This window comes from Mchenga conophoros, linkage group LG8 (genome assembly GCF_057382185.1).
Source record: "Mchenga conophoros isolate Kocher_MC1m ecotype Shallow Benthic linkage group LG8, M_conophoros_male_GT1.1, whole genome shotgun sequence".
Lineage (NCBI taxonomy): Eukaryota > Metazoa > Chordata > Actinopteri > Cichliformes > Cichlidae > Mchenga > Mchenga conophoros.
The window spans coordinates 24681805-24706762 of record NC_140533.1 but is presented as its reverse complement, the minus strand read 5'-3'; the positions used below and the strand labels follow the sequence as shown (position 1 = coordinate 24706762).

The 24958-nt window shown below is 39.7% G+C and overlaps 2 protein-coding genes across 3 annotated transcripts in view; both read left to right on the top strand.

Moving 5' to 3' along the window:
- The first annotated feature begins 1495 nt into the window (after window positions 1-1495).
- Window positions 1496-10166, top strand: vps25 (vacuolar protein sorting 25 homolog). Its single transcript, XM_085285161.1, has 6 exons — window positions 1496-1615; window positions 4077-4222; window positions 4646-4699; window positions 4802-4890; window positions 7860-7935; window positions 9334-10166. Exons 1-6 carry the CDS (start codon window positions 1569-1571, stop codon window positions 9444-9446), a joined length of 525 nt encoding a protein of 174 aa, XP_085141287.1. The 5' UTR covers window positions 1496-1568; the 3' UTR covers window positions 9447-10166.
- A 765-nt stretch (window positions 10167-10931) lies between these two features.
- Window positions 10932-24958, top strand: part of wnk4a (WNK lysine deficient protein kinase 4a) — a 50288-nt gene continuing 36261 nt past the window's right edge. The window contains exons 1-2 of one of the 2 annotated variants that reach the window (XM_085285155.1): window positions 10932-11136; window positions 11396-12037. In XM_085285155.1, the coding sequence (XP_085141281.1) occupies window positions 11423-12037 (615 nt within the window). In that variant the 5' untranslated portion in view covers window positions 10932-11136; window positions 11396-11422. The remainder of the gene's footprint in view (window positions 11137-11395; window positions 12038-24958) is intronic. The other variant, XM_085285153.1, reaches the window with a different exon arrangement.

Here is a 24958-nt window from a genome sequence, read left to right as displayed (position 1 = left end):
TATGTTTTTTTCTTGCAATCATCAAGTCAAGTCAAGTCAAGTCAACTTTATTTGTCAATTCTGCCACATGTACAGGACATACACAGAATAGAAATTGCGTTACTCTCAAACCCTAGTGATTAGAAAAATGCAAATAAAATAATTAAAAAGTAAAAATTTAAATAAATACAATACAATTTTACGTATAACAAAAAAAAAGCTATGCAATATACAATATACAATATTCAAGTAAGAAGGCATAGTGGTGCAAAATAGGCAAATAGTGCAAATGGAGATTTAGTAGTGTACGGTAAGAGATAGTGTAACAACAAAGTCTTATGAGGTAATGGCAGTCCAATGCTCCACAAAGTGACTGGAGCAGGCCAGTGAGTGCGTCAGAGAGTGAGTGTGTGTGTGTGTGTGTGTGTGTGTGTGACAGAGTTCAGTGAGACCGTGGTGGAGAAGAGGGGAGAGGGGGGCAGAATCGGGAGGGAGTTTAGCTTCCTGACAGCCTGATGGATGAAGCTGTCCTTCAGTCTGCTGGTCCTGGTCTGGAGACTCCGCAGTCTCCTCCCTGACGGCAGCAGCTTGAAGAAGCTTTGCATTGGGTGCGTGGGATCAGCCGCTATGCAAAGGGCTTTTTTAGTGAGACGGGTGCTGTAAATGTCCTGGAGGGAGGGGAGAGAGACACCAATGATCCTCTCTGCAGCTCTCACTATGCGTTGGAGGGTTCTATGGCAGGACGCATTGCAGGCTCCAAACCACACAGTGATGCAGCTCGACAGGATGCTCTCGATGGTGCCTCGATGGTGATCATGTGTTTATAAGCTGTAAATGGGAGAAATACATTTAAGAATTTGTTTTTTCATTAAAGCTGGCCTGTTACACTTGTCATGTATATTTTTATAATTGTGGATGTTCTCATAAATAATAATTTCCAAGGTTTCAAATAATGGGGTCAACATATATACAAGTAAACCATGTTATTCAAAAGTTCAAGCCTCAGACTGCTTTAAGCCCTCAGCTTGAAACAATTTTTCTACTCTTTGATTTGAGTTATCTTATCATTTTATGAAAATTTTAACTAAATATTAATCTAAAGTGAAAAACACTTTCGGTTAAATTAATATTCGACATTTGTTGAATAAAAAGGATTGCGTCATTATTCACTTTTAACTGTTCTTCATATATTTTATTGTCAAAGCAAATGGTTGCACAACTATTGTACAATTGCAATTAAACAAACTCTGGTTACACGTGCTGAAGAGGCTGAGGAAATAAAATGCTTATTTTATAAAAGGCTTTATAAATGCCAAAAGGTGTAACTTAAATATTAAATATTTAACACGGGTACAGGTCTTTAATTTAATCTACAAAATACATTTAAAAAATCATAAAGCTGATTTTTTTTGTAAATGCTGAGGTCTAAGTAAAAACAACAACAACAACAACGAAAACAAAAAAAAGTTAGAGAAAGAAATCTTTCTTCTTGCGATCCCCCAAATCGGAAGTTTATGAGTCGGACCATTTGGGAGGTTGGACGCGTTTCCGGGAGCTGTCAGCTGTGAGCACCCAACATATCCACTGCAATGAGTTTTGAGTGGCCGTGGCAGTACAATTTTCCACCGTTTTTCACGTGAGTCAGATGTTTCTCAGTATTTTTCAGAGCAGAGCTTGTGAACACGTAACTCAGTTTTCAGTATTTATTCATTTATGAGTCGGTGAGCGCTTATTTTCGTGCTAGCATCATGTTAGCACGCCAGCTAGCCAAACGAAACAGATTGCTAGGGAAGTGATTTTGCACTCACTGGCTTTCTGAAGTTTATTTAAAGTCTTTCTCGGTTTGTCTCAGTGGCTCGTTAAGGCTAGACTTCAGGGGGCTATATTAAAACATTAACAGGCAAACAGTTCATCGTCGTGTGTTTGAAATTTGGGATTTCCACTGTTATCTCGAGTGAGCTTATTTAATGGGATGAGCTGCGAGATAGCGAGAACTCCACCTAGTTATCACCTAAAGACTTGCACGTTTTGGTGTAATAAAAGTCAGGAAGACCTCAGTGCTGAAATCCCTGTAAAACACTGCTGTCCCGATAAATCACCGGGAGAGCAACTTCCCGAAAGGGACATTTAAAGGGGCTGCTATTGTCTAGGCGGTCGAATATGATAGGGTAGGCTTGCAATAAAAGACTGGTTTTATACATGATATGTAAAAATGACTTTTAACCCGTTACAATATGACAGATATTAGGAAAGCAGCACATATGTATATACTTAAAAATGGAACACTTTGCTCTTATCTTAATCCCAGGTCAGTGTTAACATATCTGCCTATGGGTGCAGTTTGTCTTTTGTATTAAGTTTGTATTATGTTGCCAAACATTGCTCCTGCCTGCAAGAACACAAAATCAGGCAAAACGTTGGATTCTCATTTTAATCACTGTCCTTGCAATAAAAAGTCTTTAAGTAAAATCTGACCATCTACTGTCTTCTGCTTATTCTATATTACTGGCTTTTACTGGCTCAAAATAGGCTGGCAATTGAGTTTTTTCAGGTACATTGATCTAGCACCAATTTCAAACAACCATCACCTCAAGGCACTTTATATTATAAGGTAATGATGGTGTAATTTTGGAGAGAACATCCCAGTGATCCATTCCTTCCCTATCCCTTCTGAACCCAAGCTAGGAGCTGTTTGCACAGGAGACGATACTGATAATTGAAGGCTCTGTCTTCTATTATACTTTTACAAACTCTAGGAACTGCAAGTAACCCTATAGTCTCAGAGCAAGGTGCTCTGTTGGCAGGATATGATGCAATGAGGCCTGTAACAGATGATCAGAGTTGTAACCAATGGACAGGTGGCTAAGGGCGGGCACAAAGACTGTGAATCAAACTGGCTGAAGTGGACCCAAACTGATGAGTAGTTTTCCTTATAGCCAGTGTTTTCGCTCTAAAATATCAATAAATCATGAAACCACCTGTTTGCATAGTTTAAATGTGAAGAAGACTTTTGTTTTTAGAATGTCTCATATACCCCCTGTTTGTTTTGCACATCAATAGCACAGCTAAATTAAGAAGAAACTAAAATAAAAGCTGTCTCTGTGGGTAAACTGACAGATCTTTAAATATGGCAGATTTCTTGTAGACTTTGCTGTACCTGGAAAGCAGCCACCTCTCTTTTTAGCAGCAATACCTAGAACATGCAGGGGGGGAATCTAAAGAGGGGCATTGCATTTACTTAACTACACTTATTTTAAAGCTTAAATATATTTGTTTTTTCTGATGTTGATTTATTATCTAAATCTACTAAGAAATTATGGCACGTTCTTATAGATTAAGTCAGCTGTATATAAATTGAATTGAATGAATGCTTTATTGGCCATATGCAGGTTGCCCCGCAGAGGAATAGGAACCCCCCCCCCCCCCCCCCCCCCGACTTACACACACAACAAAGACATCACATGGGAATACAGTTGGAGATCGGCAGCGTTGCAGAGAAAACACTGAAAAATTACACAACAGTGGGAAAAGTACAAGAGGAAAATAAAGAGACCTCTTCTCACGCTGGGCACCTATGGGAGGACAGCATGAGAACAGGAAACAAAAAAAACTCCTCTGCACAGAGAGCACATTAATGTCCACATCACAACATTAGAGCACGTGACTAGCCACAGGGGTGGATAGGGGGGTGGGGGGTAATCCGAAGGAACACAGCAGTCGTCCTAAAGTAATTAAAATGGCTTTGTTGGAGATCAGTAAAACTATACAAGGGGTCAGTATGTTGGACACTGATGTTGGGGCCTGATGAGTCAAGACTTCAGGAGAAAGATTTTAAATAAACATCTTTTATTCTGGAACCAATGAAGAAAAGTAAAGAATTATTCATTATAAAACATTAAATGCTTACTAGATGAAGGCTTTTCGAGCAAACTGACTTTAATTAGAAATGCAGCATTCATAAAAAAGCTTGATTATGTGATTAACGCTGTTTATGGTTAAGGAAAAATGTGTTTGTGTCTTTAACGTGCATTAAGTTTATTTTGCCCAAGCATTTGCGGTAATCTTTGCAGTAATCTCTTTGTGTTCTTTTCTGACAGACTACAGCCCAATGTTGACACGAGACAGAAGCAGCTGGCGGCATGGTGCTCACTGGCTCTGTCCTACTGCCGGCATCACAAGCTCTACACGCTGGATGTCATGGAGGCTCAGGAAAGCCCCATGTTTAACAACAAGAAGATAGAACGTATCCTGAAAGTCAACCTGTGGTTCCTTTTTAAGGGAGTGTTCAATTATTTTAATGTTTTTTTTGGAAAAATATTTGTTTGTTTTTAGTTTAAATCCTTTATTTTTTATATATTACAATTGCTAAATCTCTTGTGAAGAATTTATAGTTCAGAGATATTAATGTTGACACATATTGCAGTCACTGTAGTTTTTAGGACAGAGCCACCTCCCCCTTTCTCTCTCTGCTTGACTGATTTATTTTGAGGTTTCCCTCTTGATTCGGGCCTGATACAAAGCTGTCTTCAGAGACTGAGGTCATAACATGATCACTGAATTTTATTTCCCAGCTAATCTGTGCCGAGGGCAAGATAAGGCATTTTAAACACAACTGGCATGAAGATGCTTATTGTGCCATTGCACATTAGCCTTAACTGAATCCCAGGAAAACTGTCAATGGAAGCAATTCAAGTTGTTTTTGAGGAACTGAGGAAAAAAGGTGAATTTTATTCACTTTACCTGCCAGCATAGTGTCATGATAAGAAAAAAAAAATCTTATTGTGTAGCGTTGATAAGTGAAAAGCATTCTTGTTGTCTTCAGGCAACCTCGAGTGGTTGGACAAAAACAAGTCTCGGTGTTTAGTCATGTGGAGACGACCAGAGGAATGGGGCAAGTTAATATATCAGTGGGTGAGTCATCAAATTACAACACATACTGCCGCAGTGATGGGTAAGATGTTAGTAAATGGGGATAACCTGGGTACTCCTCCTTTCCAACTCCAAGAACATCTGTAATTTACAAAATAAGCTTGAGGTTTTTATTAAGATGGTCTGAAAGGAGTGACTAAGCCCAAAATCTGATTAGGAAAGTGTTTACTGAGTCACAGAGCAGAAACAACCAACACTTGTTCTCCCATAGACTTTTATACAACTTTAACTCTTTTTACTGCCCTCTGTTGATCATTAGCAAAAATGCATGTTTAAGGCCACACTGGCTTCACTGTTTATCCCTGCTTCACTCTGTTTAGAGTGGCTGGCACACATGGATATAGAAACATGTATCTTCAGCTGTTTTACAAGGTCATTCGTTGATATTACCGCATCCCCAACCAACAAAATCCATAAACCTTTTTCTTTAACTCCAAAACTATGACTGTATGATTATTGGGGTTTTCCCTCGAGTATTTGTAAAATAAAACACCTTAAGAAGATTCTTCTTGTGAGTTGATGGTATATAATTAAACTTTAAACTGAAAAATGAAGATCTGAAGACTTTTCTGAACTTTATTTTTAGAATATCAACTCTCATTCTCGCAATATCATACAATTGATTGTCCCAAAAATCAGAATAGAATTAGGAAAAAAGGCTTTTAAATACGCTGCCCCTGTTTCCTGGAATAATCAGCAGAAGGAACTGAAATTATTAGAACTGGTTACCATGTGGGAGTTTAATTCCATCTTAAAGGAACGAAAGAATTACTTTTTTTACTCGGTGTGATTGTTTTTAATTTCGCTCTTAATTGATCTGTTATTGTATATTTTTCATGTTTGTGTGGGATATTGTATTTGTTTTAAATGTTATGTACTGATGTGGTAATTTTGTTGCCATGATGCCAGGTCTCTCTTCGAAATGATAATTTTAATCTCAATGAGAGTTTTACCTGGATAAATAAAGGACTAATAAAAACATCAAACTGAATTAAAACCAAGCCTTAACCAAACAAGTCTTCAAACTAAGGGTCCAGAAAGTTTTAACTTCTCATCCTTCAGGTAGTCTATAACTCTCATAAATATAGCTGATCAGGTACACTATATTTTCGTTTATAAATTTATATCATTTTACCTATTTATTGCCTTTAGCCTCACAAATTACTTAAATCATTTTGTTTGGTTGCAGTTCTTGTAAAAACTGGACCCCACACTGCCTGTTCTGAACCCACATTTTGAACAACGATTATTCCTTTCTGTCTGTTCTCTCTTCAAAACAGAAACTTAATGATTAACTGCATGCGATGCATTTAGAAGAAATGGCAGCTTTAAAAAACATCTGTTTCACTTTCTCCAACTTTCAGTTAGTTTAATTCAGTTTCTGCTTTTTTTTTTTTTTTTGTACGTTCAGGTTATAAGACTGTTTACCACTTCATGTGTCAAATTAAGAAATTATAATAAAATAGAATAAGACTTGTGGTCAAGGTTCCAAATTAGTACCTTCAAAGATCCAAATGGGTATAGTTTTTTTTTTTTTTTTTCCCCCATTTTTCCAGTAAGTCTGGGAAGCCTATCAGCTACATGTCTGTAAGCGGGGAAAATTATCATGTAATAAAAAGGATCTAGTGCGTTTTGATGCCATTTACAGATGTGCCGTATTCTTTCTTGTGCTGTTCATGATAGAGATTGGCACACAGATGGTGTTGGTGAAGGTTAATGGAGCACATCTTCAGGGCTGTGGGTGTACATCACAACCGCTGTGGTTGTGTAAACAATTTAAACACGACTGCTGTGCTGTTTTGTACACCTTGTACTTCTGCACACATATTGTAGGTGTTACCTGCGACATAACGAGAAGGCCAGTGTTGTATTCATCGACCAATTGGGCTCTCTTTGCTCCTTGTGCTTAAAAAAAAAAAAAAAAAAGCAGCCTGCGCTGGCACGAGTGCAGAGCCACTGCTGACTTCTTGAGGAGCAGCACACTTTTAGACAGGTTAGAACTGATCATTAGCAACAGATGTTGGGATAATTTCTCTAGGGACAAAACCATGGTGGACAGAATCTGTGTCCTGCATCTGCTAGTCGTTTGTGAATTTCTTGCTTTAGCTCCTGCATTAGTAACCTAAGCAAGTGGTTTCAACCTTTGGACCAGAAAGTTTGTGGTGCTGGGCAGGTTTATGGCACTTGCATCTGTCTGATTTTGTGTAAAAATGTGTGAAAATTGTTCCAGATTGTATACTGGGGTTGTGGTAATTGAAAAGGAGTGAAACTGGTTTGAACATGTTTATATTTTCAGTGTCAAAAGCATATGTCTGTAAATATTCTATATTTTGCCAACAAATCCAATGGAAACAATCAGTGATTTGTTTTATTAACAAGTATTGTTTGCACATTCATTCTTTACTGCTGGGTCATGAGGGGAGGGTCAAAATTATAGCCTTCAGCGATATTAAATAGGATTGACGCTACAGACAAGCTAGAAACATCTGAAAATACAGTTGGGTTCATAAATAATCCACCACAGTGGATTTTAAGTGAAACAACAGAAATACAGACCTAAAGCTGTAATTCAAAGGTTTTAACAGAATTTTGACACTAAGTGTTTGGTTATTAAAGCCATTTTTATGCACAGTCCCTCATTTTCACAGACTTAAAAGTAACTGGACAATTGAGTGGGATGGGGGGAAAATCAATACAGCATAGTATCGCAATATTTTGCATGGTAATATTGTATCAATACAGGGACACCAAACATCAATATTTTATTAAATAAATAAAATACTTTGGGAATAGTTTATATTTTTATCCACAATTTCATCATCTAGAATAAAATGGGGGTCTTTTTCTTTAAAAAGCTGCTTTTTTTTTTTTTTTGGTAATAAAGAAAATTATTCTCTGTCACCTTAACGCATCTGTAAATGTAACCATTATATCTTTTTCCGACATTTTAGGTTTCCAAAAACGGTATGGTCAACTCTGTGTTTACACTTTATGAGCTGTCCAATGGTGATGACACAGAAGGTGAAGGTATGGCACCGTTTTAAAGTTTTCCACATGGAGAAAGCACCCATAAAACCCAGCTCGCGTTAAAGTAAACATAACATAACACAGTGGCGAGAAAGGCTTTTATTAATGCTGGCTGTACAGTAGGTTTCCAGTCCTAGTTTGTTTTAACTGTTTGATTTGTGTTGTTTACTCTGTTTCCTGTTTCTGCATGATTTCACCTAGCTGTAGTCCCAAATTGCTTCTTTCATCTCTATTTTTGCACGTAAAGCACTGTTTAATGTTAATAAATGCCATGCTAATGAAATGTGCTGCACACATTGACCCAAAATATTATGAAGATATCAGCTTAATATACTGCTTATCCTTTAAGTGCTTAAAAACATCTCTGACCTGCCAAGGCATGGACTTGAAAGAGACCCTGTGGTATCTAAACCTTTTGCCCGTGACTGGGAGCCAAAAGGTCTTGCTGTGTCAGAGATTCCTGTTCCTTAATAATTTGGCTCTTGTCAGAGTGGCTCGGATACCTGCCCATTTTTTACTTGTTTTCTTGCATAGCACACCCTAACCCTACAGGGAACCTATTATACTTACTTCCAGCTACATATGTTTAATCTTGGCCTCCACTAGACCAGATTTGCATGATTCACAGCTTGAAAATAATCCTTATTTACCAAATACCGAACCTTGATGGGGCCTTCAGTTCATGGACTGACTGAAGTATCAAGTATCATACATAGCCAAGAGGAGTGAAAAATGTGTTTGGTGCAGCCCCTGAAGCCTGAGATTTTGATTTATTTGGAACTTTGGCACAAAGATTAACGCTCACAACAAGCGGTGAATTCTGGATTCGAATTCCACTTTCTGTACAGAGTTTAAATGTTTGCCCTGTGCCTCTGTGTGTTCTTTCCAGGTATTCTGGGCTCTTCCCTTACAGTCCAAAACATGCACATTAGGTTAATTGTCACTGTGTGTGAGCCTTATTATAAACCGGTGATCCCATCCCTCCTATCTGGCATCACTGCAAAGAGTCAACACTTATCATATAAAACTATGCTGCTGGTCCTCCAAGCAGCATGCTTGAAATTGGCTCTGATCCCCTAAGGCGTGGACTCTGAAGTTGCCCTGTGGTACTCAATCCTCTGCTGCTAATTGAGAACACCCCATAAGCCCTCCTCGTTCTTAGTGACCTAAATAATTTGGCTTCTTTGAGAGTCACTCAGATATTTAGCCTATGTTTTTCCCAGATCCAACACATTAACCAAGTGTTCCCTTGCTCTCTTAGGCAGATATTTCCAGACTTGAAATGCAGGTTTGTTATGAGATAATAGTTGTTATTCACCTCATATTTGAGTGATCGGTGTTTTGACTCATTGATTAGTTTATTTGATTTTCTTATAGCTTGTAATCCTTTTTCTCCAGAGTTCCACGGTCTGGAGGACTGGATGCTGCTTCGCTCGCTGCAGGCTTTACAGACAGAAGGCAAAGCCGAGCTCTTCACCATGGATGATGGAAAAGGCGTCAAGTTCTTCTAAAACTGTGCTGGAATCACACACCCTCTGTCTGGGAGCCCTCATACTGTACTTTACAGACAAATTTTTATTAAGATTTAGCCATTTAAGGCTACATAAGGTGCACCTCAATACCGAGTCTAGTGGATGCTGGTCCTCTAATTGTTGTTGCCTTCTCTTACTGGAAGAGAACCAATATCATTTCTAAGTGTTTGGGGGGGGGGGGCATTTTAGATCATGCTACTTGTAAAGTCGTCATAGGTAGCATTTGTTGCCATTTAACCATGCAATGAATATCAGGGCACTAAATACTGTCATGTCTGAGTACTTTAGGGGAACATCTTTCCCTGCCCGCTTTAACTTTACTCCATCTTTATTATTGTAAATGCATCTACTTTTATTCTCATTTTTCTCTGTTAACAAATTTACTCTGTAAAAATAGCTGTGGATCTTTGCTCGGCTGTTATTCCTCTGTTCCAACCAGACATACCAAGAAATTCCAGAAAGCAACACCAGAGGGACTTTTTATTTTGAGAGTAAATGCTTCCAGAAGAGGAACACAACAGACGCTTGAGCCAGTCTTGGCTTGACTCAGCTGCGTGTAATAATAGTGGACTTCATGTACAGATTGCTGTATCCTATTATTGTGCAGTAGCTACTGTGATGCTCCTGTTATCTTTATCTCTGTCTATATTCAACTTCTTTTTCATATCCTGTAGGAAATAAATTAGACATTTGTTAAATTTTCTGGCTATTTCCTTTCTTTCACGTGCATCGACGTTTTGTTGTGTGAAAAACACGAGTGAGGACTTCAAAAGCTTTGCAGAGTGCAGACTGAAACTGCAGCAATGATGATGTTTTGATCTCCTTGCTGCAGCTGTATTAAAGTACTGCATACTGACATCATGTGCTGTGTATTCCCGCCTGTGGAGGGATGATACAGCTCCAGAGAATTGTGCGTGTCTTTGTGGATAAAACCTTGTATGTTCTCTTGTGGGGCAGGTGGGGCCCAGTGTGGCCTTGGCTGATAATGGTGTACTGTTTCACGAGCAGCAGCCCCCCGTAGGCCAGGCGCGGGTGCGCATCCTCCACCTTTGGGCAGCATATCGCTTTCCACAAATGAGGACAGCCTTGGCTCATAAAATGACTCATTGTTTTTATCTAATTTCAGAGGAAACTGAGGAGGAGTTCTTTTGATCAGCGGGGGGCCAGTTGAAAGTGTGGACATTCTGTTCGCCAGCAAGCTTAAAGTCAACCAGCTGAAGAACCTGGTCGCCAAATTAATACAAAGTGTCATAAAAGGCAGCTTATGGATTGTTTCTCAAAAATTTAGAGTCACTCCCACAGTTGAGTTTTGAAGATATTCTTTTAATCGGATAAAACAAATCAAAACTTAATAACACTTGCGGTTCAAAATGATAAATTACCAAACACTCATCTTATTATAATTACTCCCTCTGGATTGCCCTATTGGCGCGTGAAAGCTGCGAGGGGGCGGAGTTGGAAGCGCGCACTGGGAGCGCACAGGACGAACTGCCCTCCGGAGCTTTGTTGATATTGGCAGTTCAGACCTTTCGCAGTAGGTTATGGCAAAAGCTTTCAGAAAGACAAGAAGAAGAAGACGAGAGGACCACACGAATCACTTGAAAGAAACTATGCATTAATGTGCGTGGAGCGTTCAAGTGACATGTTTTTTACGCAGTGAATGTGCTGAGTAAGTGTATTTTCCTCACTTTTCTGTTTTTTTACACGCTTTATCTGTCATATACTTCTAAGGCTGGTTACCACTACAGGCACTACAGTAGTTAACACGTTTCCGACTATCGTCTCTAATCTTGTTTTCCTTAGATATGGCTGTTATTCAGTCTCCAGTCTTTTGTTTTAAAGCCACTGACTTAACTGACATCATGGAAAAGTAACCTCAAATATAAAGTAACGGTGCTCTGCTGTCCTACTGTTATTTCCATATTTAGGCTCCAAATCAGGTTGAACCTGCCACAATGTCTCATGCACAAGTAGAGATACCAGGACGCGGGTTCCCGGGGCTCTCCGTGGATATGACCGACGACTGTTTGTCCCGAGTCCCATCCGTGCTGAGGACGCACGGGCTGGGCGCACGGAGGAACTCCTACGGCCTGCAGAAAATTAGTATGGACATTGATTCTCCCCTATACAGCGGTGTACTTTCCAAAGCCTTATCGTGGTCGGCAGAAAATATTCTCTCTCTGCCCGAGTCCAGAGCAGAGGAAGAAAAAACAGACGACACCCCGCCGTCCGCGTCTCCGGTTTCCAGCTCCAGCACGTGCCGCCAGGACCCCGACGCCGGGTCCGTCGGTGGCAACTGGAAACCTGTTGCCAGATCCACTCCTCAAGATCCCAGCTCGGACTCTGAAAACGAACTTCATAATAAACAGCAAAAGATTCTGTCTCGCATCACGTTTGACACTCAGTGGGAGCAGGAAGAAAAGGAGGACGTGGAGACTAAAGCGGTGGCAACATCTCCTGATGGAAGATATCTCAAATTCAACATAGAGATTGGAAGGGGGTCTTTCAAGACGGTCTATAAAGGGCTGGACACAGAGACTACAGTGGAGGTGGCATGGTGTGAGCTACAGGTAGGATGCACACTGGGTCTGTTCACAGCATATTCCCATCTATGTACAACTTCACACAAACGATGCATTGGTTTCCAGGACTTTTAAATCTACCTTTCCTAAAATGAACACTAGGCCAAGTGTGTAAGCTGATGCTTTTCTTGATTTCCTGGCCCACTTGCTGCTCTAATTCCTCCCTCAGGGCATCAGGGTTGATGTCAGGCAGCTAATCTACTGTATATTATTCCCCACTGACCTTGAGTTAGTTGTGTCAGGCACTTGCATGGTAAGGCAGGTCATCCTGTTAGCAGTCAGCTCCAAGCTGAGCTACAGTACTCTGCTTGTCATGAATCCCCTCTAATCTGTTTTCATTAACAACCAGTGACACTGGGGCTCTCTGAAGGCCTCACGTGACAGCTAAGAACATCTGAAAGGTAATCAAGTTTTTAGGAACATACCATCAGTGGTTGTGTTAAAAAGTAAATGTGATGTGGGGCTTGTGAGATGAAGTTCTGCTTGGTGGTCTGGCCTTGCAGGGCATAATGCCCACGTGTATCATGTAAACATAAAGTAAGGCAGACGACTGAAGAGGCAGGCTTCAGTAAAACTGTAGAAGTGTCAGTACTTTTTATGCCATAGCATTTGGCGCACAGCCTTGAAACAGCCTGGGCAACAGCTGACACTTCTCTTGCTTACATGGTTTGATAGCACAGTTGTGGATTTAAAGATTAAAACTGTAAGTCCACTCTTAACATTTGCAGTTTTTTGTGTGTGTGTGTGTGTGTGTGTGTGTGTGTGTGTGAGAGACGTGGATGGGTGTCAGTAACTGGCAGCCACATGAGCTTTGAAGCTGTGTCCTCATAGCCTTTAAATGTCAAATTAAACCATGTGACAAGGATATTGCACTATATACTTGCTGGCAATGTTTACTTTTGTTTTGATTCAAACACACTGGAAGTTTTTTTTTTTTTAAGATACATCTTCATTTAAAAGCACTCTTTACTGAATTAAAAAAAATGCACAGAGCTACTTTTTGTTGTGCAGTTATTTTCTACAGAAGCCATCGGAGTGCAGATAATAAGAGAATGTATGGGCATGAAGGGAATCTGCCCTTAAGGCTCAAGCTCTAGCACCTTCTGCCTCAGAGCCCACCTGTCTGTCAAGTCACACAACAGGTATCTGTTAACAGGAAGCAGATGGAGAGTCACACAGGCTCCTGCTTGGGGCACAGATGACCCATTACCTGCATCATGCAACACAGGCACTGATGTTTCACATGTTTGAGTCAAATAAACGCATTGGTCCATTGGGGTACTTTGTGGTCAGACATAACCCTGATTTTACCTTCTGTGGAGTGAAAAGTACAGCAATCTTTTTTTTGTGGCTCTGTGTTGGAAACAAGCATGCTATTTCATCTCTTTACTTGAGACATGAGTCCAGTTAAGCTCCTTAATCACTCCTAATAAGCTTAAAGGTGACCACTGTTGATATGGTTACTGCTGTGATAATTTAACCTCAAAGAGACGGACTCAGATTCAGTTCCATTTCTTAAGTGAAATCACCACCCCGTCCACCTTTTGATGCTTAAGTGAAACTCAAAAGCTGAGTGTTGGTGGCTAAACAGAGATCGCTCCTGTAATGTTGATGGAGCAGCAGTGGAAGGTGCGTCACTGCAACTCAGGTAGAAATGCCTTAAGCTCTTTTAACTATGTATTACAGAGCCTGAGCTCTAATCTGCCGGATGTTCTAAGCTGTTCAGAATACAGAACAGGTTTTAAAGCACATCTAGTTATAGAGATCAGAACTTCAATTCATCATAATTGTCACTGTGACACAGAGAGGTGTTCTTTTGTGAATGGTTGGGCTGCATTGTTATGCTGAATGCATTGCAGTCTGGGCGGTGTCTACAGGGAGGCATTGTGCGATCACGTAAAAGGTAAAGAAAACATGCCGAACCCTCTGTGACATGAGACATTAAAGCCACTGAAAACTTTTGTGTGCTGTCTCTCTTCATAAACCAAATGAAGGCTTGTACTAATACAGAGAAAAGTAGTCCCTCACTAGAATCAAAGCTTCCTTAAGCTTACAAAACCCCTGAAAGATATAAACGCTGTGAAATCATACACATGTCTGAGGAAGATCACTAGTTTGAGTGTGTTGGAGCTTTTCTGCTGTTTTCTTATAGACTTCTTTTTGTATCCAGCGCCAACATTGTAAGTGAGGGCTTTTAATTTCACTCTTTATTATTTAAAACATGAATGATTTATTGACATTCACAACATTACCAGCCAGTTGAAGCACAGATAAGAAACTTTCATGCAGTTCATAAAGTGTTGTCTATTTACACTTTGTGTCCAGGAAGCAAAACATCCTGGTATTTTGTTGTTTAATAGTCACGCTTATACAATTTGTTTCTTTTATATGTTAATGCAAAACATTTCTGGATCATGTGTTATCAGATTTCTTTTTAAATTCTCAAATTTCATAATTAATGCTGGGTGAGCTTCAAAAATAAGGAACTGATCAGAATCAGTACTTGATTACTTGCTCTTATGTGATCTTTGCTATTTTGGGTTTAAGATCAAGTGCAAACAGTCAGATATTGCTCATCCATATCCTTTTGTTCTTCCTAATCACATGTTGTGCTGAGTACACACACCTTATCAATGCATTTAAAACCGGATGGACATGGCAAAAATATCACTAACTGATTATATAAGTCTGCTGGCAAGCTGATAAAGTAACACCCAGTGGGTGCTGCAGAACATTTTAAAACAAACTGTACCCAAACACTTGTGCCGATTGTTTGGTTATCTTTAGACGCTCAGTTGCATCTGCCACACTTCTCACATTTTTTTCTCTTCATCCAAATCGCCATTAAAGTCGCCCTCGTAGTTCTTGCATAAGCACTGCAGTTCTTTCTTTCTTTCTTTCTTTCTTTCTTTCTTTTCTTTTTTTTTTTTTTTTTTTTTTTTAAAGAAAGAAGACTTAGTCTACATCACATCGCAGATGCCCATGAAGCAGGATAAAAAAAACTAGTTCCACTTGTACTTTTGGTCATTTTGTGTATTTGTTAGTGTTGGTGTCACTGCACTGGTCATTCAGCCTCCAGACCTCTTAATGGCTGCATACATCTCTTACCTATGGATAAAACAAGAGTTTAAATGCTGCTTGATAATGTTGCTTTAAAGGTGGCAGCTACCTAGCAACTGCTCACCCACAGGTAATTCAGGTGCCATATAGGTATTGACCGCTGAGCTTTTAAGTTAATACAGAGGAAATGAAAAATTGATGAGCTGTTGTGTGGCCCTCTGTTCCTCCCATTCATATACTGTTCTCACTGCACTGCATTGAGTCAAAAGGAAGAGTTGTTGTTACTGCGTCTAAAATGCTGATCGTTGCATGGATTAATGAGCTTGGAGGTTCAGCACCTCACAAGTGACTGCAACAGCACACCGAGCTACTTAGTAACTGATAGGAATGAGTTCACTGAGGCACATATCCTTTTTGGTGATCCTTTGAAAAGGGCATATGTTGCACAATACCTGATCTTATTCAAGGGCAGCACTTTCCAGCAGTTCTCTCCAACCTTGCCCCCTCAGCGTCTCAGGCACTTTTATACGCTTGGTTCATTTTTAAACATAAACCAACACAGTTTCTGTTATCGTGCAGTGTTTTTATGAGGGCTGTTATTAATGGAAGGCTGGCCTTAGCACCCACAACCAATTAATACCAGGTCCTCAGATGCATAAATACGGGCTGAAAGACCGTTTTCTGCTGATTAAGAGAAACCAGATCTTTAAAGTTGGTGCACCCTGGAGGTTTTATTGATGGTCACAAACTGTTTAAGAGGATTTTTTTTCCTCAGCTAATGCTTCTTCTAAAACAAATAAAACTTAATGCTGTTGAAGCATGTAGATTGGGCTGTTATTAACCATTTCTTTAGTGGTTTTTACCCATTATAAACTGGTAGTTTTCATACAGAAAACTACAGAATGCTCACACAGGCTAGCTTGTCCAGTATTTTTCCAGATATAAACAATGAATTCATTAAAACATGCACAACTAATGAATTGATATTGAAAATAACTGCCTGTTGTTTCAGTGCTTTATTCCTTTTGCCGCTAGTAAACATAGTTCCTGTGTCTAGGTGCAAAAAAAAGGAGGGTAGATTGTACATCAGCCGAGTTGTAGTAAGACCTGGAAACATTACTGAAGCAGTGAAACTGGGCTCTTGATGTAGTGTTTACGTTTTAGCTCAGAGTTTTAATACTCATATCGAAGTAGCAGATTAAATTAAAGCTGTAAAACCTTATTAATGTCTTGCTACTGTGTCCGTATAGTTATGAGGCTAAACAAAAAGGCATAAATCTAGTTTGGCACGCCCCAAGATTTCTGTTGCCCCCCCCCCCCTCTCTCACTCATGCTAGCCTGGGTTTCATAGTATAAGCCTGGCTGTGTAACTTTTATCTGAATGTGGCTAGTGTTCACTGACAAGCCATGGGCTTCCTATCAGCTCTACTGTAGCCAACATCAACATGGTCTTTCCTTGTAAGGCCCAAAGTGCACCCAAATTCAGCTTATCAGGGCGAGCCAATGTTCTGTGAGTAGAAAGTTAAGAAGGCGCACAGTGATAGCCTACATGTACACATGGCATAACGTCATTTTGATGTGGGGCCCGCTGTTTGTTGTTTTGTTTTTTTTCCTTTACTGAGCACGTTGGTCACCTGTGAAATTTGTACTGTACTGAATGTAAGTAAGTAAGTAAGTAAAATTTATTTATATAGCACATTTCACAGATAAAAATCACAAAGTGCTTTACAGTAAGATCAGACATACAAGTTAAAATTAATTAAATTAGTTAAAAGCCCGTTTGTATAAAAATGTCTTCAGCTGCTTTTTAAAGGAGTCAGTAGAGTCTAGACAGCGTAAAGACAACGGCAGAGAGTTCCACAGCCTAGGTGCCAGTGCCTGAAAAGCCCGATCCCCACGTGTTTTAAATGTGCACGTCTTGGTGATTGCTCTGCAAGATACAGCTTGTCTGTATCATTCAGCATACTGACAGCACTGTGCTTAGATAGCAGTGTCTCATTGGCTGCTGTTGATAACAGGTTAGTGAGGGTGGATACTGTAGCTGCAAGCAGAGGCAGCATGAGGCTCTTTGTTTAGGGGCTTTGAGCCCAGGGCCATTGGGTGTGTTTGTGTGTTTACACTGGAAACCATAGTTCTTGTGTAGGTATAAAGGTGAGCATGTGTGGTTTTTTTTTTTTTTTTTTCTATTTGCTTGATGGACTGGTTACTGTACCGTGGACCTGTCACTCACCTAATCCATACACAAGGAGACTGCTTATTGATGCTTTCTTAGACATAAGTTCCAGAAGTAGGACCCGCTTGATTAAATAATAGTTTAACTTTGTAATCCACAGTTATACGTTTAATCTTAGATACTAATCAAAAGTTTGGGAGTGTTAAAAGTCTTCTTATTCATCAAAGAAAATCATATTAAATATTGTCTAATACAGAAGAAACTGATCAGAAATCTTTCTTTTAAAGACTCATGTTTTCTTTTAATGGAATGGAGAAGAACCCAGGTCAGACCCACACACTGGAGAGATTACATCTCTCAGAAGGCTTTCCCCCCGTAAACATTAGAGGTGGTGGGCGAAGAGAGGGAGGTCTGGGCGTCTCCTGCTCAGATTGATGCCCAATAACCCAGATCCAAAAATGGATGGATGGATGGTCACAGAAGCATCTCTTGCCTCTCTCCCAATGGCATACATTAACTAATACAAATTTAATATGTTACAATTTAATTAATCATTTTAACTGATAATTAAGGAAGCAACAAATCTAGCTAATTCACTGCCAACGCTCCTAAAACTCAGAGTATTTTAGACTGGGACCTGTTCTGTGTTTTTGTACAACAGTTTGTACTATTCCCTTTACAAACCAGCATAATTCATCTCTGACCAGTTAATGAAGCAGTTACTTGCAGTGTTTAGTGTTCAGCTGTAAGTTGGCTGTTTTTTAAACCAGAAAAAGCTGTTTCTTCACGCTCAGTTATGCACTGCAGTCTCATATTTGTCCTTTTTATGTTGGCTAGTCTTCCAGTAGCGTGCAGGGAGTAGTACACTCAGTGGTTTTGAAATCCTCAGGTTTTTGGCAGTTTCCCACTTTAGATAAAATAATTTTTATCTTTTAGGAATCTTTTCAGTATTTATGTCAACATTCATGATAAATGAAACATAAAACTTTTCATTTATCATTTCAAGGTGTAGTAACAGAAGGGAAATCAAGCTCAAATGCACACATTACATGTGAAATGCATTCAGAGATAGGTCACACAATCTTATTGTTACCAATTACTCAGTTTTGGTAACAATGTAAACAGTAATAATCAACAATAATGCTTTTACAATAACCACAGACTCCGTAGGTTTTGATTAACACAAAGGATAATAGATAAGATTATATTAATGTCTTGAGATGTACAAAAATGATACTCTTTTCAGTTATTATATGTACCTCTGCCAGACACAGACTGGAAACACCAAGCGGCAAGAACAGATTAGAAACTGGTTTTCCGTCCTCGAGATGTAGCGATAGAGCTAGTGAAATTTACGTGCTAAAATGTGCCACTGGCAAAGGCTCTGTATCTGCTGAGTCATTGCTTTTATTATTTTTCCTCAGTGAATCAATTCTTCATGTGAGAGATTTCAGTAAGTAGTCCAGGTTTGTTTAAAGTTTTCCAACTTCCAGTAATAGTGCTCTGGTAACCCATATTTTATACAATCACTTGCTCCGCTTCACGTTTTTCACGTGCGGCTCAATGGAAAGCTTGTTTCTTGGTATTGGGTTTATCCCGTGAGATCCCTTTAAAATGACACCGGTATCTGCTCCTCTAAAGGAATCTTTTGTGTTTACAGTAATCACATTGTCTTGAGCATGAGTATATTTTCCCTCTTATCTTCTGTGCTTTGAATACATATCCGATTGTTCAGTCTGACGTCACTAGCCGTGTCTGGGTCTAAACTCTGCTGCAGGTCCATATATCAAACGATCACTATGGCATTACTGAGAGTTGAAAAACTGTCTAAAGTCTTTCATCTTTAATAAAATGATCAGCGTTCTGCTCTACCAGGTGTAACAATTGAGTTTAACATCCAGGCATCCATGAAAACGGAATTTATGACATTTAACGGAGTTAGAAGTTAGCAGGGAGTTAGCTCGCTAGCTTCTATCTAAATACAATATAGCATGTCCTGACTGCGGGGTTTTGGAAACAAATTAAAACGTACAGCTCTGCTATCACTTCCAGCATAAATGAAGACAGAAAACTAAACAGCAGTGACGTTTGTAGGGTTACTGAAGTTGGGCTAGCTGGTATATAATGATGTGCTACGTGACCGCTAGCGACACAGCTATGTTAGCTTAATATAAACAAGCTAACTTTTTTTTCCACTCAATAAAAGTTAATGTGAGTGTTGTCGGTGGTCAGGAACAAATGTAATCGCATGGCAGGATGCTGTAAAAGGACCAAACTTCAGCCAGGAGAACAACTGAGATCCATCCACATATGAGGTTAGTCATTCATATACTGCTGCATGGGCTGGGCTGTAGTTTCATCCTAAGGTTTTAAAAACTGAGCTTAAATAAATGATTAGTGGTAATAAAAGCCGAGGGAGGTCAACAGTGATCACTGACTGTTTTAGGAGCTTTTTGAGATCAAATAGAAGAAAATACATAACATTAAACATGTTAACAACACAAAAGCCATATTAAACGCAGACTACTTTAGACCCGGAAGTAGGATTCGTCGCGTCATCACTGAACAACCGGATTGATGGGCCGCAACATTAAAGCTGCTGACAGGTGAAGTCAATAATATTGATCATCTCCTTACAATGCAATGTTCTTTTGGGAAACCTTGACTTCTGCCATGCATGGGGATGATGCTTTAACATAAACCATCTAGCTAAACATTATATCCCAAGCAACCTCCCCCAACCCCTGGGACAGCTCTCCCTGACGGCTTCAACCTCACCCAGCAGGACAATATGCTCCGACCTGCCAAAGCTGCTCAGGTCAAAGAGCCTAAAGCTTAATGAATACTTCTGCACTGAATCTGCATACTGTCTCTATAGCTTCTCAGTCATCCAGGTCATTGCAGTCTTAAGCGCTTAAGTGGAAAGAAACTGGACTTCTCTTTTAGTTTTTGCAGATAGCCAACTATCATCCACCTGTAACGCAGTCTTGAGATCCGTTCTCGGGTGTTTGACTCACACTTTGACCTTTAATAACGTATTATGATAGCAAGGTGTTGGTAATATTTAACAGAATTCACACCTTGGCTCATGATGACTCAAAGTTACAGGTAGGTCAGAGGAATGCGTAGAAGGAAATATTGGTACTGAACAGGTCGATCATAGTCATTGCAAGTCTCCTTGAGGTGGCCTCTGGTTATATTTCTAGGTAGGTGCAGAGTGCAGTCTACACCTAAGGTGAGGAAGTATAACGCAGGAGTATAAATCCTGCCTAACGTGTTGGCCTCACCTCTATACAATCCAGTGTTGACATTCTATGTTTCTGTGTTCATTACCCAACATGGGTCAGAGCTCTTAAGAGAAGTTCCTACGCAATGTCAGGCAGATTGTATTAATATGTCTTGTCAGTGTATTCCAGTGATGCTCGTGTGCTTTTGTTGAACTAGATTAGAACTAGCCAGTGTGCGCCCAGATTAGCCTCTTTTTTTTTTTTTTTTTTTTTTTTTTTTTTTTTTTTTTTTTTTGTAGCTGCATATCGAAACTGGTCCCAAGTTAATTTGTATCACTTTTAAAGTGTCTCCGCATGACACTGTGCAGCAACTGCAATTATGCAGGTTAACTGCATGAGATACTGTGTAACATGGGCTTGCAAAAATCTTGGTCACGATCTGTGTCAGGTGGAACGAGATCTGTTTCTTTAGATAATGTCCCATAAAGACAAAATATACTTTGTCATAACTCTGGTTGGGAATTATTCATCAGATTGATGATCATCCTGGGTGTCCTGTGATATATTTTCTGGTCCATATTTTCCTCTTCTGGCCAAAGTTCTGGTTTAAAAATGGCAGCGGGCTTGTCTCACATTACTAGGAATGCTGTTTTGCTCTAAGATACTCTTCAAATGCCACTAGTGTCCATTCCTGTTGAAAGGGATTTTCTGTCATCCACCACCAAGTGCTTGCTCATAGGAGGAACACCTGGTCTCTGGGGATCTCTCATTAATATTTGTAAGGTCTTTCTTTACCTTAAATATAAACACAACAATAATTTCTGTAATCTTTTTCTGAACTTTTTGGCTGTTTCAGTACAAACTTTATCTCACGATTATTAACATTTGCCAAAGATATAATAAGAACAGTATACAGGGGCTTTCAGAAAAATAAACCCAGCAGTAGCTCCACTCTGGAAAATGTCTTTCCTTCTCGATATTTTCAGTATTGACAGTGTTTCAGTTTACAGCCGTTCCTTTGGTGGTGAATTTAGTCACCCTCCAGCTTGGGCCCCAAAGAGGCCTGGGTCTTGCTTCCTAAACAAACTAAAGACCTCAAGCTTTAAAAGCTGTTGGGGCTCCGAGGCCACAGTTGGTAAGGGAAAGAGGCTGCTTCACGAGGTCACCCCTTGGCGTTTCTGAACTGACCGTGTGTCTTTGAGTGTGCAGGACTGAGGTGTCAGGGGTGTAAATGTGCCCTAAGTTGTTACGTGAGGTTTGGCATGAATTGGCCAATGTGGTGTACAGTAATGGCTCTCTCTGTCTTAGAGCCTGGCACCTTTCAATACTGATCAGCAAACACTGTAATTTGTTTTCTCAATCCCCCTCCTCCAGATGGAACTGGTAGTGCTATTTTAAATCCCATTTATCTCTAAGCTATGTGGGTTTCTAAAGTTGGTGCTCACATTCAGGCTTAGGTATGAGTGTGTTGGACACAGTTGAACAGCTAGTCAAGGATTCATAAATCTTTCATACTGTTAGCTTCCCGTTATACGGCACCACTTGCATACCGTCACTTTGTAAACTGTATCCGGTGCTAGCTGCCAGTGGCACTTGATAGCAGACCCGTGTTTTAAGTGTAACACTATGCTTCTGAACCTCCTGCAGCCAGACTTAAAGTGGACCAAACATACCATCTGTACACAGCATGTGCTTCATATTTTGCTTCACTTTGTCAAACATTTGTCAGGTATAAGATGTCAGTAAGACATTTGGAATTTCAGGTGATATCTGAGGGTTTTTATCAGCTTTAACATCACAAAAACTAATAATAAAAAAGAAACATCCTGGGATGAAAGCACCTTTGCTCTGCTTTGCTGCACAGCCCGGGGTCATAACTTTAAAGGGCTTTACTCCAACACCCTCTCGGGTGATCTCTGTCAAGTGGGTTTTCCAAGAAAGCTTAGCATATTGTCTCGCTTGGAGTTGGTGTGCGTGGAGTGTTTTTGCATTAGAGCTTTTTTTTTTTTATCCAGAGAAAATTATTCTTGATGGGTACTCCTTGTGATTGTCCTGGGGGAGTCACGTGATGCAATAAATGTCAGGTAGTGTGAATAAATCATGACCAAGGCAGGGGTAAAAATATGTGTATTAATGCTTAATGAGTTACAAAGATTTTACACAACATCCATAAGAATTACTTGGAGCTTGCCAGGTTCTGAATAATCCCTTTATCTCTTCCAGCATGACAATTGATTGTCTTCACCAAGAAAACATCAGTAGACTGTTGGGCAGCTCACACTCTGTGAAAGAGGTGCTGCATGTCCCAACCTGTTGACCCCTTAATTAATGATTTACTAACCTTTATACCTGCAGAGTTCGTGCATTATTTCTAGTAGGACCTTCTACAACCTGGCAACTCGAACACCGTTTCTATGAATAAACGGTGAATGGATAATTACTCATTAATCACAGGAAATCGATTAGTCACAGCTTATAAACTCTTTCAAAGTGAAATCAAACAATCTTTAAGGTAATTTTCTTGTACTTGCATCCAATATTAAGCAACTTAAGATGTCATTTTTATAATCCATGCTGAATAGTTGGGAGGAGTTGGCTTGATTAGGTTTAAACAAGGCATAGAATCGGGCAGGTTCACATAATGTTATAACAGTGTTGTCGATTTCTGTGAAAACGTTACTGTAAAAACTGGTTTAAGGAATACACCCTGGAGTAACGAGCCTTTAAAGCCTGTCAGATATGTATTGTCATGAACTTGCTGAAGCCTGTAGTGTGTCAGTTATAGCCTGGTTATAATTATTGCAAATGTTTTTGAGCAATTACTGCTGAGAGAATTCCTGTAATGAGAACCAAGGGTTTGGTGGGAACATCCAATGTGGTTGGAGCTTCACTGCATTTTAGGTATTGTGTGAAGATTATCTGCAGCATTTGATTTTCCAAATGAAGATGTGTGCAGGAGCATTTTTGGAGTTTTTGGATGGAAATCACCAGAAATTATTTTTGTGCTTTTTAGTTTTAGCACTCATATTAAAAAGGCCAAAAGTGGAATTTGCACGCAGTCAAAAATAATGATGTAAACTTTGTTTGTCATATTTCTGTCGTCCCAAGAGGCACTAAAGCAAAGTACAGTTAAAAAGAATGATAGAAGCTGTAACTGAGAGCCTCCCTGTCATGAGATGTACTCGTACAGATAATTGTTTTTGACTGCCACAGTTGTGCGGCCAGTTGGCTCGGTTTAATCAGGTTTCAAAGCCCACAGATTCGCCTTGGCTCTTTGGAGGTAGAAGATGTATCTTTGACGGCTGTCGAGTCTACTGCAGTTTACAATAATGGCCTTAGCTGTGCAGACTGAGGAGCTGCCTGTAAACCACAATGCAAGTACACAAGTTTTAGTTACCTTTCTTAAACTCCTCAAGTACTTTAATCTGTACACCTTGCTAGTACCAGGTTGGACCTCCTTTATTTAGCCTTCAAAATTGCTTTAATTTATTGTGGCATAAATTCAACAAACATATTGATGTTATGTGGAAACATATTGGGCCATATGGACACATTAGCATCACTCAGTTCCAACCATGCCACCTTTTCTCCATACCTTGGTTGTAAAGAGTGGTTATTGGTGTTGTGTTGTGTTGTATTTGTGCTGTTCCTGTCCTATGAGTTTAAAGCAGTGTGGCCTTTCTTTTGCCACTAACTTGATATTTTCTTTTTTTCTGGCCATTCTCTTAACCCTGGGGATGACTGTGTGTGAACTCAAGTCTATTTCCTGATAAAGACTCGTGTCATTATGAACAGTACAAAAAGCTAAAAAAAAAAAAAAATAGAATTTGTGTGACCCATAAGTAAACCTTTTCTACTCTTTTAGTCTCGTTTGGAGTCATCGAGTTGAACTATTTGGCTTTATTTTTAAGGCAGCTCTCTTCCAGGTTGCAACCTTCAGGCATCTTGTGATCTTTCAGTGATTCAATGTTTCCTGTGGAGGACAAAGTGTTTGTTCCTTTTACACTCATCATACTATTAGACAGAACAGCTATTATATTGTGCACTGTGGCATTTCCAAACATCCTTTCCTTGCAGAGTTATTTCATCTGATAGGAGTCAGTGTCCTTCCATCTGTTTTTCTTGACCTGAGATTGCTCCGATATCAACTGAAAGGTGTTACAGCTCAAAATGATCCTCAGGTTACTGCATAAACACCAGCCAAGTTCACAAGCCATGAACATGACGTCGTTTAAGAACTACTGATCGTCCATATTCACATTTACTGTGCTGGCATTTTCAAAAGTTTCTAATTGAAGTTTAAGGAACTACTTACTTACAAGCTGCCAACAGAAAATGACAGAGCCAATCAAAGATGTAACGTGCAAGGAAAAGTTCCACATCTCTGTAACTGCGTGACGCAATGCTCAGCCTAAAGGGCAAGAGGACTAACCCTTTAAAAGAAGTCTC